Source organism: Ailuropoda melanoleuca, unplaced genomic scaffold (assembly GCF_002007445.2).
Source record: "Ailuropoda melanoleuca isolate Jingjing unplaced genomic scaffold, ASM200744v2 unplaced-scaffold4371, whole genome shotgun sequence".
Classification (NCBI taxonomy): domain Eukaryota; kingdom Metazoa; phylum Chordata; class Mammalia; order Carnivora; family Ursidae; genus Ailuropoda; species Ailuropoda melanoleuca.
The window spans coordinates 3,233-16,324 of record NW_023215737.1 but is presented as its reverse complement, the minus strand read 5'-3'; the positions used below and the strand labels follow the sequence as shown (position 1 = coordinate 16,324).

The 13,092-nt window shown below is 36.3% G+C and overlaps 1 protein-coding gene across 1 annotated transcript; it reads right to left on the bottom strand.

Annotated features, from left to right (window-relative positions):
• Nucleotides 1–1,789: 1,789 nt before the first annotated feature.
• LOC117799143 (ankyrin repeat domain-containing protein 26-like) lies at nucleotides 1,790–12,818 on the bottom strand. The gene is made up of 4 exons (XM_034651598.1): nucleotides 11,247–12,818; nucleotides 5,552–5,618; nucleotides 1,944–2,001; nucleotides 1,790–1,848 (listed from the first exon to the last, which is right to left on the bottom strand). Exons 1-4 carry the CDS (start codon nucleotides 11,333–11,335, stop codon nucleotides 1,790–1,792), a joined length of 273 nt encoding a protein of 90 aa, XP_034507489.1. The 5' UTR covers nucleotides 11,336–12,818.
• Nucleotides 12,819–13,092: the final 274 nt, after the last annotated feature.

The following is a 13,092-nucleotide window of genomic DNA, read 5'->3' as shown; positions in this document are numbered from 1 at the left end:
AAAATTAATAACCATGATCATCTAAGCTGAATGTTTTAAAGACTCCAAATACACGTATGATTATCAAGCAGGGCCCAATATTCATATGAGGAAAGAAGAAAGGGACCAAAAAAATCCAATCACCAGTATTTCTGAGTTTCAGATTTGAAAGAATTCACACGTTAAATTTAACAACTACATGGGTGCCTGGCTGGCTCAGTCGGAAGTGTGAGACTCTTGATCTCAGGGATGTGAGTTGAAGACCCGTGTTGGGTATAGAGATTACTCAAAATTTTTAAAACCTAAAAAAACCCCAAGAATTAACAACTAGGAATACTAAAGTTTCCTGAGAATAATATAAAATGTATCCACTATTGGAGATATTTGAAAGAGTAAAAGTCATCTTCCGGAAATAATTCTGTACACTCTGTTGGCAACCTTTCCTTCCTTATGACTCTACGATGACAAATAGTTCATATTAGAAAACAACTTATAAATTGTGAGTTCATTCATTCGATGCTTGTATGTATCTATTATATGCAGATATAATTAAAAATAAATAAATCAGAATCCAGAAACAATTTTCTTCTTTAAGAGTGTTGCAGCTTAAAATTTATATCATTTACTAGATAAACATTAAGAACTTCACTTACATAATCAGAAATTTCAGTTTTTATTAATGAAAAGACTACATAAAATGTTTATTTATTTCCTCTCTTTCTTCTCAAAGAGATCTAAAACCTGCCCAGATTCTACCACACAGTAAGTTAAATTAGAAACCACAAGAAAGGGCACCTGGGTGGCTCAGTTGGTTAAGCGTCTGCCTTCAGCTCAGGTCATGATCCCAGGGTCCTGGGATCGAGTCCTGAATCAGGCTCCCTGCTCAGTGGGGTGTCTGCTTCTCCCTCTGCCCCTCCCCCTGCTTGTGTGTGCTCCAGCTCTCAATCTCTCTCTCTCTCTCTCACACAAAAATAAATAAATAAAATCTTCAAAAAAGNGGGACCGGCTGAAAAAGGGGTCCCCTACTCCTCCGCCATCTTAACCTCCCCAAAATTCATAATAAATCTGATTAAGTTCTAACACAATTTCACTTTGCATTATCTATAAACACAGATTTTGCTAAATTAAATATGAGATATCACACTTTATTAAAGTTAAAAGGATAAAATTTTCTTCCAGTTCTTCATATAAATCAGCTGTAAGTCATTCAGAAGAGTCAAAGCATTTGTATCACCTGACTTTGTTTTCTTAGTTTGCACTTAAAGTAACTTCCCACCCTATTTTATAATACAGACTATATGCTCTTCCTTAGCCCCACTACTGCAGCTGTGTTTTTGTAATAATCTCTCTCAACTCTTCCATCTTTACATTCACCTTGCCCTTCTTAAATGAATTCTTCCCCCCTCCCTCTCCCTCATCTTCACATCCATCTAGCTATTCTTTCCAGTTGCTTTCTAATTCTTCACTTCCATAATGGCATACATAAGAATTGTTTACTCCCACCAACCTTTATAAATCTCAATCTGGTACTTATCTCCCTGCTGTTATTACACTGTGTTCTCTTATGATCTTGAGGACTTCCATTTCTTCCTAAGATTCTTTTCATTATAAGGATCAAGAGGATGCACGTGAAAAAAAACATAGGGGAAAAAAGTTTAAAACAAAACAACTCACCTTTGTAACACCAAGGCCTTCTAACTGCCTGAGAGGTTTTTTAAGAGTGCTAGGTGATGGAATAGCAGGACAAAAAAGGTCATGCACTTTTGTGTCTTCATCTTTATGGTGAGAATTATCGTCCGTAAGTGAAAGGTTATCGCTTATNATGTGAAAGGTTATCGCTTACTGTCATGAGGCCAGGTTTTGTTTCCACTTAGTAAAAAACAAAGAGTACATGAAAATATCTGTAATTCTGAATTACTGAGTAACACAAAAATGCACAAAAATCACTACTTCAAATAGCTTACAGTTCTTGAATTTCTCACAAGCAGCCATTAGCTTTCTTAAGCTTGGTTTGGGGACATTCTAGAAAAAAAAATTAATACTTTTAAGGATTACAAGTATCACATTTGGTAAAATAATCATAATAGTCACTATTATCAAATGAGCACTGCTATACAAAGAACACAGCTTTTGGAATCATTTAAATGTAGATTCAGGTCTCAGTTCTGCCATTTACTAGCCTACGTTTTCTCATGGGGTGAGGATTATGAGAGATTTAAGAGCTAGTCCCAAAGTGTTACTTTCCTTACCCCTGATTATCATACAAATTCTTCCTGAACCATTTAAAACTAAAGCTACCCTACAACCCAGCAACTGCACTACTAGGTATTTCTCCAAAGGATACAAACATAGTGACCTGAAGGGACACCTGCACCCCAATGTTAACATCAGCAANTAACAGCAGCAAGTCCACAATAGCCAAACTATGGAAAGAGCCTAGATGTCCACTGGCAGATGAATGGATAAAGAAGATGTGGAATATACACACAATGGAATATTACTCAGCCATCAGAAAGAACGAACTCCTGCCATTTACAATTACTTGAATGGAACTAGAGGGTATTCTGCTAAGCGAAAGAAGTCAGTCAGAGAAAGACAACTACCACGATTTCACTCATATGCGGAAGTTAAGAAACAAAACAGACGAACATAGAGGAAGGGAAGGAAAAAAAAAGATGAAAACAGGGATAGAGGCAGACCCTAAGAGACACTTAACTATAGGCAAGAGACAGGGTTGCTGTAGGGGGAGGCAGGGTGGGGGGCAGGGAGTGGAATAAGAAGTGATGGGCATTAAGGAGGGTACTTGAATTAATGAGCACTGGGTGTTGTGCTGAATTCTACCTCTAAAACTAATAATACAGTATATGTAAATTAAATTGAAATTTTAAATATTTTTAAATACTTTCTTTACCAAAGTAACCTAAAACACAACTTTATTCCTAGGTAATTGAAAGCATTATTGAAAAAATCCCCAAACATTAAGAAATTTAGATTAATTGTTTATACCTTAACATGTGTTTGCATGATTTATATTTGCACGAATATCTCTTGTAGGAGAAAATATTAATACTTAGTTTTTAGGAGTATCTTATTTAGGTAAGTTGGAATTACAGTTTAAGTTGGTTTTGTTTGTCAAAATGCTAAAGACATGATTGTTTAAATTCAGCTCCTTCCAGAAAAGAGGAAAAAACTAATAATAAACCTTGTAGGGCAAGGATTCATGAATGAAAACCACACTCAGACAACACAGAGCCGTAACCAAATATATTGACAGTGGAGACAGAAAGAGAAGGACTGAAAGAACGGACTGTAAAAAAATGTTTCTGCAAGGAAAAATTAGGGTAGGGATAAGTCATTAAAAAAAAAAAAAGAGCTGGGGGGAGAAGAAGCAAAAAGGAAAACAATAACACATGACCAATCAATCATGCACAAGCTTAAGAAAAGGAAAAAAAGGAAAAGTCTAAGTAGAAAAAGGTATATGGAAAAAATATGTATTTTCCAGAATATGTAAGTATTATTATGGATATACAACAAACAGAAGTCTCTTAAATTTTTTCAATTACATATTATAAATATATATTACATATAAATTATGAATATATATAAGACAGAGGCTTTTGTTCATAGCTTATCCCTAATAATATTGACTTTTCTCACTTTACAATTATTTCTTTATAATTACTGTAGTAAAGAATTTAATTTTTTCAGTATAAATTGTTCAATTTGTGGTCATCTATCACTATCTGAAAGCTACAAATTATTACCAGAGAGAGAAAAAATAGAAAAAGAAATGTTTCTAATACATCAACTTTGCACTTGGAGAAAGAACTGGTAAAGAGAATTCTAAGGAGAAATGTATTCCTTGAAAGGATACATCTAATGGGACATAGGTGGGGTTAAAGAAATAGTTGGACATTTTTATCTAAAACTCTAAGCTCACAATTAGAGGATACTAAAAAATACACTGTAACCTTCCTTCTTTTTTATTTCTTTGTTTCCTCAACATAATTCATTTGCACTTATAAAGCCTAAACATGAAAATGGAATCGAAATTTGAGCCATATTTTTTAAAATTTATGTACTTAATTGTGACCTATTATACACATTACATTACTTATAACATTCCATTATACAGAATTCCAACTGTCTGCTCATTTATTCACATTAAGAAAATATTAAATTGCCTCTTCCAAGCAAGGCTTTATTCTAGGTGTTCCAAGAGATGCACAATTATGTTTCCTAACATCCAGGAGCATATAATGATGCAGGGGCTTTCAAATGAATATTTAAATAAACATAAAATGAGTGAAATTTTCAGTTTTAGAATCTGATACAAAGGCTACAAGTAGATATATTTAAAAACTATACTATAAAAGATTTCTGAAATTGGACATTTTACCATATGGGTATGAAGAGCCTCTGCTTCTAGAGCTGATTATTATTTTAGGCAAAACATGTATTCTTCACTTAGATAAAGAGTTTTAACTACACTCTCCATGAAATCATTTTGAAAACACAGTGGAATGCCTTTGCAATATACTTTTTGAGAAACACTTTAAATTTCTGAATTTCCACAATTTCTAATATTATTTTTTAAAAAGATTTTATTTATGTGACAGAGATAGACAGCCAGCCAGAGAGGGAACACAGCAGGGGATTGGGAGAGGAAGAAGCAGGCTCCCAGCGGAGAAGCCCGATGTGGGACTAGATCCCGGAACGCCGGGATCACGCCCTGAGCCGAAGGCAGACGCGTAACGACTGTGCCACCCAGGCGTCCCTAATATTATTTTAATCTGAATGTAGAACAAAGGATAGAACAGAGAAAAAATCTTCTTTCATAACACTACAGGCTACCAAAATAAAAAATGTCCAAGAAAAAATATCTGCAATAAATAATTGGATCCACTAAAGATTTCATTTAGGCATTAGTATTATAAAATTCATGTTTTCTAGAGAAAGAAAGAAAGAAAGAAAGAAAGAAAGAAAGAAAGAAAGAAAGAAAGAAAGAAAGAAAGAAAGAAAAAAGAAAGAGAAAAAGAAAGAGAAAAAGGAAGGAAGAAAGGAAGGAAGGAAGGAAGGAAGGAAAAGAAAGAGAGAAAGAAAGAATGAGAGAAAGAAAGAAAACAAGAAAGCAAGAAGCAAGAAAGAAAGCTGCAAAGAGAAAGACAGTCACGCTAAGATAATTTAAAACACAGTAAGAATCCTTATCCTTGACGAAACGTCATATTTCCACCATTATGCAAAAGCTTTTCCCAATATAATTTTCCTGTCATTATATATTTTCCAGCCCATTTTCTTCAACCTCCACCTTCACTATTTGCCAGAGTAAAAAAAAAGATTTTTGAACTTGTCATAATTTTCNCCATTTTCTTCAACCTCCACCTTCACTATTTGCCAGAGTAAAAAAAAAGATTTTTCAACTTGTCTAATTTTGTAAAATGGTTTGTTCTGACCAACTTTCCATTACAAACATAAAATGATGACAGGCAGGCCACTGCTAAATTTTAACAGTAAATAATAGACAAAATTAAATTCAGAGCAGGAAAATTAATTTCACAGGAGAGTACTTTACCTTGATATTAACGTTGCCATCATCTGAAGTAGGCCGTGCATCATCGGCACCACGGCAAACAGAAAGCCTATAGACAAAAATGTACAGCAAAATCAAGTTCATTAAAAAGAAAAATTGAGAGAGAGGTCAGCTATCTATTTACTGAAAGAAGTTTCTTGATATAATTAAAATTGGGCCTCTGTTTTTATTACTAAGTTTTTATTTTAATCCCAGTACCATTAACATGCAGTGCTATATTAGTTTCATGTATACAATATAATGATTCGGCAATTCCAGACATCAGCCAGGGCTCCTCATGACAAAGGCATTCCTTACTTCCTATCTCCTATTTCAGCCATTCCCCCACCCATCTCCCCTCTGGCAACCATCAATTTGTTCTCTATAGTTAAGAGGCTGTTTCTGGGTTTGTCTGTCTCTCTCTTTCTTTTCTTTGCTCATTTTTATTGTTTCTTAAATTCTACATGAGTGAAATCATAGGGTTTACGTCTTTCTCTGACTTACTTCGCTTAGCATATACTCTCTACTTCCATCCATTTCATAGTAAATGGCAAGATTTCATTCTTTCCTATGGCTGAATAATATTCCATTGTGTATATATACCACTTCCTCTTTATCCATTCATCTGTCAATGGACACTTGGGCTGACTATTGCAAATAATGCTGCAGTAAACATAGGGGTGCATGTATCCCTTTGAATTGGTGTTTCTGTATTTTTTGGATAAATATCCAGTAGTGCAATCACTGGATTGTAGGGTAGTTCTATTTTTAGCTTTTTTTTTTTTTTAAGATTTTATTTATTTATTTGACAGAGATAGGCCAGCGAGAGAGGGAACACAAGCAGGGGGAGTGGGAGAGGAAGAAGCAGGCTCATAGCAGAGGAGCCTGATGTGGGGCTCGATCCCATAACGCCGGGATCACGCCCTGAGCCGAAGGCAGACGCTTAACCGCTGTGCCACCCAGGCGCCCCTATTTTTAGCTTTTTGAGGAAATGCCATACTTTTTCCCACAGTGGCTGTACCAGTTTGCATTCCTACCAACAGTCCAAGGGGGTTCCTTTTTCTCCGCCTCATGGCCAACACTTGTGTCTTCTGTTTTTGATTTTAGCCATTCCAACGGGTGTGTGGTGGTATCTCGTTGCAGTTTTGATTTGCATTTCCCTGACGATGAGTGATGTTAAGCATCTTCTTATGTGCCTGTTGGCCATCTGTATGTTTTCTTTGGGAAAATGTCTGCTCCTGTCTTCTGATCCTTTTTAAACAGGGTTGTGTTTTGGGTGTTGAGTTCTATAGGTACTTCGTATTTGTATACTAACCCTTTATCAGATATGTCATCTGCAAATATCTTCTCCCATTCTGTAGGTTGCCTTTTCGTTTTGTGTATTGATTTCATCACTGTGCAAAACCGTTTGATTTTGATGTCGTCCCAACACTTTATTTTTGCTTTTAGTGCTCTTGCCTCAGGACATAGAACTAGCAAAAAAATGTTGCTACAGCCAATATCAGAGAGATTATTGCCTGTGCGCTCTTCAAGTATTTTATGAATTCAGGTGTCACATTTAGGTCTTAAATCCATTTCCGAGTTTATTTTTCTGTCCAGTTTTATTCTTTTGCATGTAGCTCTTCACTTTTCCCAACACCCTTTGTTGAAGAGACTGCTTTTTGCCCATTGGATATTCTTTCCTGCGTCGTCAAGGATTAATTGACCATATTCTTACAGGTTTCGTTCTGGGTTTTCTGTTTTATTCCACTGATCTATATATCTGTTTTTATGCCAGTACCATACTGTTTGGATTATGATAGCTTTGTACTATAACTTGAAATCTGCAATTGTGATACGTCCAGTTTGTTTTTCTTTTTCAATACTGCTTTGGCTATTCGAGGTCTTCAGTGGTTCCATACAACTTTTAGGACTGTTTGTTCTAGTTCTGTGAGAAATGTCGTTGGTATTTTAATAGGCATTGCATTAAATCTGCAGATTGCGTTGGGTACTATAGACATTTTAACGATATGTGTTCTTCCCATCCATGAGCATAGAATGCCTTTCCACTTCTTTGTGTCATCTTCAATTTCTGTCATCAATGTTTTATAGTTGCTAGAGTACAGGTCTTTCAAAATTTCGCCTCTGGTTTTAAACGGTTTTCATTCTCTCTTTTGCCTCCACCTCTCCAAAGACGTGAAACACCTAGTAAAGACCCAGTCTTAGTTCCCATAAGGAAGAGTGACAAGCAAGGAATTCTCTGAAATGTTTGAAAGTTAATCGTACAAAAGTTAACCACCATGAATTATCACCTTACACCTGTCAGAATGGCTAGAATCAAAAACACAAAAAACAAGTACTGGCGAGGATGTGGAGAAAAAGGAACCCTGGTGCACTGGTGTTGGGGATAGAAACTGGTGCAGCCACTGTGAAAAACAGTATGGAGGTTCCTTGAAAAATTAAAAATAGAAAGACCAATGATCCAGTAATTCCACTACTGGTTATTTAATACTTCCCCAAAGAAATGAAAACACTAATATGAAAAGATATATGCACCCCCATGTTTATTGCAGCATTATTTACATCAGCCAAGATATGGAAACAACGCAAGTGTCCAACAACAGATGTACCTCTCTATCTCTCTCTCTCTCTCTCACACACACACACACACACACACACACACACACCCAGAATGTTACCTAGCCATAAAAAAGGAGGAGATCTTGCCATCTGCAACAATGTATTTGTACCTAGAGGATATTATGCTAAGTGAAATATGTCAGACAGAGATAGACAAATACTATATGATTTCACTTATATGTAGAATCTACAAAGCAGAACAAATGAACAAATAAAAAACAGAAACAGACCCAGAAATACAGAGAATTCTGTATGGCCAGAAGGGAAGGGGGTGGCAGACAGACAACATGGGTGAAGGGGAATGGGAGGTTCAGGATTCCAGTTATAGTAAGTCACAGGGATACAAGTACAGCATAGGGTATACAGTCAGTGGTACTGTAATAGCATTATGCAGTAACAGATAGTAGCTACACTGTGCTAAGCATGGTGCAACATACACAGTTGTTGCATCACTATGTTGTACACCTGAAACTAACACAACGCTGTGTATCAACTATGCTTCAATCGAAAAAAGTAAATAAATATACAGATTTATGTTATTAGTGTGAATACTCTTCCCAGAGAGATGGAAAGATTAAAAGGTCCAACTTCTTTCCTACACAGGTCCTGCCTTATATAAACTAGCAAGACCTTAAAAACCTTCATAGGCACTCAGATATCCAAAAAGAGAGACTGCTATAAAAAATAAAGTCCTGGTAGCCATGCCTCCATTTCCCTAGACACTGCCTAATAGTTTCTTTCTGTGAGCTTCCACTCCTAGTTGACTCTTCTGCAGGGCTCAGTGGTAGTCTCCAATTTTTCAATCTCTAGACTATGAAAGCACAGGCTCCCAAAACAAGGATAAACTCAAATGACCAACAGTAGGAGCCATTTGCTGCTCCCGGAGAACAAGCTACACNAGAACAAGCTGCACGGAGTTTCAGTCATCCATGGAGTCATGTCAACATAGACATGTTACCAACTACCCAAATGAAGCTTTGTTATGGATATGACACCCAGTCCCACCCCACCAAACCCTCCATGTACATGGGAAGGGCATCAAAGAATTAGGTAAAGAGGTAGAGTGAGGAGACCGCAACCTTGGGCCATACATCTAGATAGTTCAGAATCTCCATTCCCCCTATTACTCGAGAGGATCGAAGCCACTCTCTGTAAGCTGGAGTGGAAGTAGATGGGATCACATTCCTATATTCTGTAAAAAGACTCTTCCCAGTGGCTCAAATGATTTTAATATCTCTCAACAGAAATCCTGCGGTAATGCTAGTTCGCTCAATTAAACCAGCAAACAAAAAAGCTGCTCAGGATTCTCTTGAACCCTCTATTTTAATATGCCTTTCTACACAACTCCCAATATCCTGTGTCCTTCATTCCTTTGTGTGTGTGTGTGTGTGTGTATCCTTCCTTCCTGTAATGCATCTTTATCTAACTTACCAGAAAAACCAATATTCTGACATCTTTTCTAAAACTCTTATTCCTGTCCAACCCAACACTGTTGTTCTTAAAACTCAGCCTCCCCTGCTAACTCCTTCCTAACCCACCTTCACTGTGTTTACTAGACCCACTCCCCATCTTTCTATTATTAAAACATTCACCCACTAGATGAGAAAAAAGGAAGAAACCTGAATTTAAATCTCACTCTTGTCACTTATCATAGCCAAATAGGTCACTTTAATCTCTTTTGAGTTTCAAATTCTCCATTTAAACAACCACTTGGTGAGGATATTAAACATAGGTTACCAGTACCTGAGGGTATTTTGATTCATTCATCTCTAAGATTCCTTAAAATCCTGAAATTATGTGCTCTTGATGTTGACTATAGAAAAACAGAGAATACGTAGCTGGCAGAAATAGAAAAAATTAATGCAATAAAAGAGGCACCAAGAAAAGCAGAGAAGAAAGTAAAAAAAAATTTTTTTGAAAAAGTTTACAGAAAAGTCATGGAGAAAAGGAAAAAAGTCTACAAAAAAAAAAAAAAGAAAGAAAGAAAAAGCTTCAAAGAACTAGTGAGGGTACTAGCCTAAAGGGAAAACTAGACCGGGAAGTCAGTAAATAGAGAACCATTTAGAAAGATCCTCTAAATAGATGATAAATTTAATTAATGTAACATGGTCTACACCTAGATTACATATCCTTCACTTCTGGGAAAATCATTCATCTCAAGGAGAGCAGACATCACTATAGCTAAGAACTTGCCTGATTAGGTCTTGCTTATGTAAAAGTATGTACTGTGGCTATAGGTTACTGAGATCCACCCTAAAATCATTGATATGTAAAAATAAGAGACTAGTTACCACTGCACTAATTGCCTCTAGTTATCACTAGTTGTCAAATATATTAGGACAAACGCTTGGACTAACCTGGTTTCTTAAGAAAACTCTAAATCTGAGTTAACACATAACTAACTACATTTGACTTTCTGAGTTGATCTCACTAGGATCTGTATCTTAATCCCAGTGCTGCTGAGGAACAGAAGAATGGATGTGGGAGTCACACTGGCTGACAGTCAAATCATGGCTCTGCTACTCATTAACTATGGAATCATAGGTCAATTAATCAACCTCCCCAAACCACATCTGACTACTTAATAAAAAATAGGCTATAATAGCACAGCTACTTTGTGAAGCTATTGTAATGACTACGTAAGTAATAAATGTCCAGCACATAATATAGTCTCTAGCCCAGAGTAGAACTCTCCACAAAGGCTTTTCTCTGCATTCCCTCGGTCTAGCCATTCTTTGTCCCAAAATTCTCTAGCAATTCTTTGTCCCAAAAGTTAGTAAAGGAGTTCTAAAGAAATTGTCTGTCAATTGCCTTAACATGTTAGATGTAAGTTCTGGAATCTCAACCATGTCTTGTATGATAGAGATCTGTCCAGGTAAATTTTTGGATTACTCAAGGACTGAACTTTATAAAACAGTGGTTGAGGAAACAGTTGTACATTATAGTTAATTAATTTAAGAAAACGCGTGGAATCAATTCTAGTTACAACTACTTCATAAGATGTTTTGAAACAAGAGGTCAAGTGCTCCATCCCTATCCTCTAAATCTCAGATCCTTCTTTCATTTATGCCATTCTTACTGTGCTTGATTCTCCATTTTATCTTCCTGCTCATGGAGTTCACTCTGCAGGGCCACCGAAGTTTCCTGACCGGCTTGCATGCCTTTCATCTTGGCTAGAAGAAAAGTCTCTTTTCTTTCCTGGGGAAACAAATCATGATACTAGTAATAAATACAGCTGAAGTTCAAGGTAGATTTTCTTCTCAAGTGACCTTGGCTGCTAATCTACCTACCTCAAAGCATCTGCCAGATTCAATAATTTCTTTCCCAAGCTGGTGCCAGAACCAGGTTTCTGAAGTGAATATGTAAGTACTGACATAGCCAATACTAGTACTGGCTAAGCATATTATGCAAATCAAGGTGAAGGTGTCTGGCATTCACTGGCACAGCTTAAGAGACAGGGCGGCAACCCAGCACAGCTACCTTTATGACTATAACCTTCACATCTGGCCAACCGGGCCTGTTAGAACACTGTGAGGTAATGTCTCCATGGTTACAAGGTGCCAGTCTCTGAGCAATTATGTTGATGCTGCACCTGCTTTGTAGTTTGCAGACATTAAGTAGGGTAACTTGCCTTGAGGAGAGCCATACCTTTCGCCACAAATTTGCCACCAAAATATTCAATAACCTATTTTGGATTTAGGAGGGTCAAAGCTAGTATGTAAATATTTAGAGCGTTAGTCACTGTTTTTATTTTTTTTTTATTTTTGTTTGTTTTGTTTTGACAAATGCTCTTTGAACACATGGAAATGGCCAAGCAGCAGGAACAGAAAACTTGTGTACTTTTCAGGCAGAAAGGGACCTATTGGTAGAAATAGTGAAATCAAAGCCAGGAGATTTACATTCTTCTAGTTATGCCTGCAGTATGATTTAAAAGAAATCACTTAGTTCAGATTCTAACCTTGAGTAAAATAGTCACACTTAATGTTTGATGATAACAATAATAGAAGAATAAAATTAACACTGTACACAGTAGTAAGATAGATTAGCAATGATGATTACTGGATGAATAAATTCATTAAATAAATATTTAAATAAGCATCTATTCTGTACCAGGAACCAGAGAGGTACTATGAATAAACAGTTCCTGCTTCAAGGAATAATGATAAAATGTTTTCCAATCTAAATTAGAAAATGGCTTCCATCATGGAATGATGAGCATTATTTAAATACAAAGGACAATGAACAAAGTAACTATTTTAATAAGTCAAAAGAAAAAGATTTCCAGCGGACCCTGTGAAATAGTGGCATGGGAGGATCCTAAACTCACCTCGTCAAACAGATACTCCTAGATAACAGCCACATCAGTGTAACTAACCCAGAAAACGATCTGAAGACTGGCAGAATAGACTCTCTACAGAGACCTCTTCTTCATTAAGTCCACTACTTTTAAGAGTAGGAGATGTAGCTGAATTTCCTAATACATAGAAACAAGCACAGAGAGTTAGACAAAATGAGACAGAGGAATATATGCCAAAGGAAAGATCAGGACAAAATCACGACAAAATGATTTGGAGATGAGCAATATACCTCATAAAGAAATCAAAGTAATAGTCATAAAGATACTAACTGATGTAAGAAAAGACTGGAGGATCTCAGTGAGACCTTCAACAAAGAGACAGAAAAATTTTAAAAAATCAGTGATGTAGAACTCAATTGCTGAAATTAAAAATACACTGGAGGGAATCGATAATAGCTCAGAGAAAGCAGAAAAATAAATCAATGAGCTAGAAGACAGAATAACAGAAAGCAAAGAATCTGAACAATGAAAAGAAAAAAGTATAATAAGAATGAGAATATGTCAAGGAAACTCAGTGACATTATCAAGCATAGTAACATTCACATTACAGAGGTTCCAGAAAGAGAAA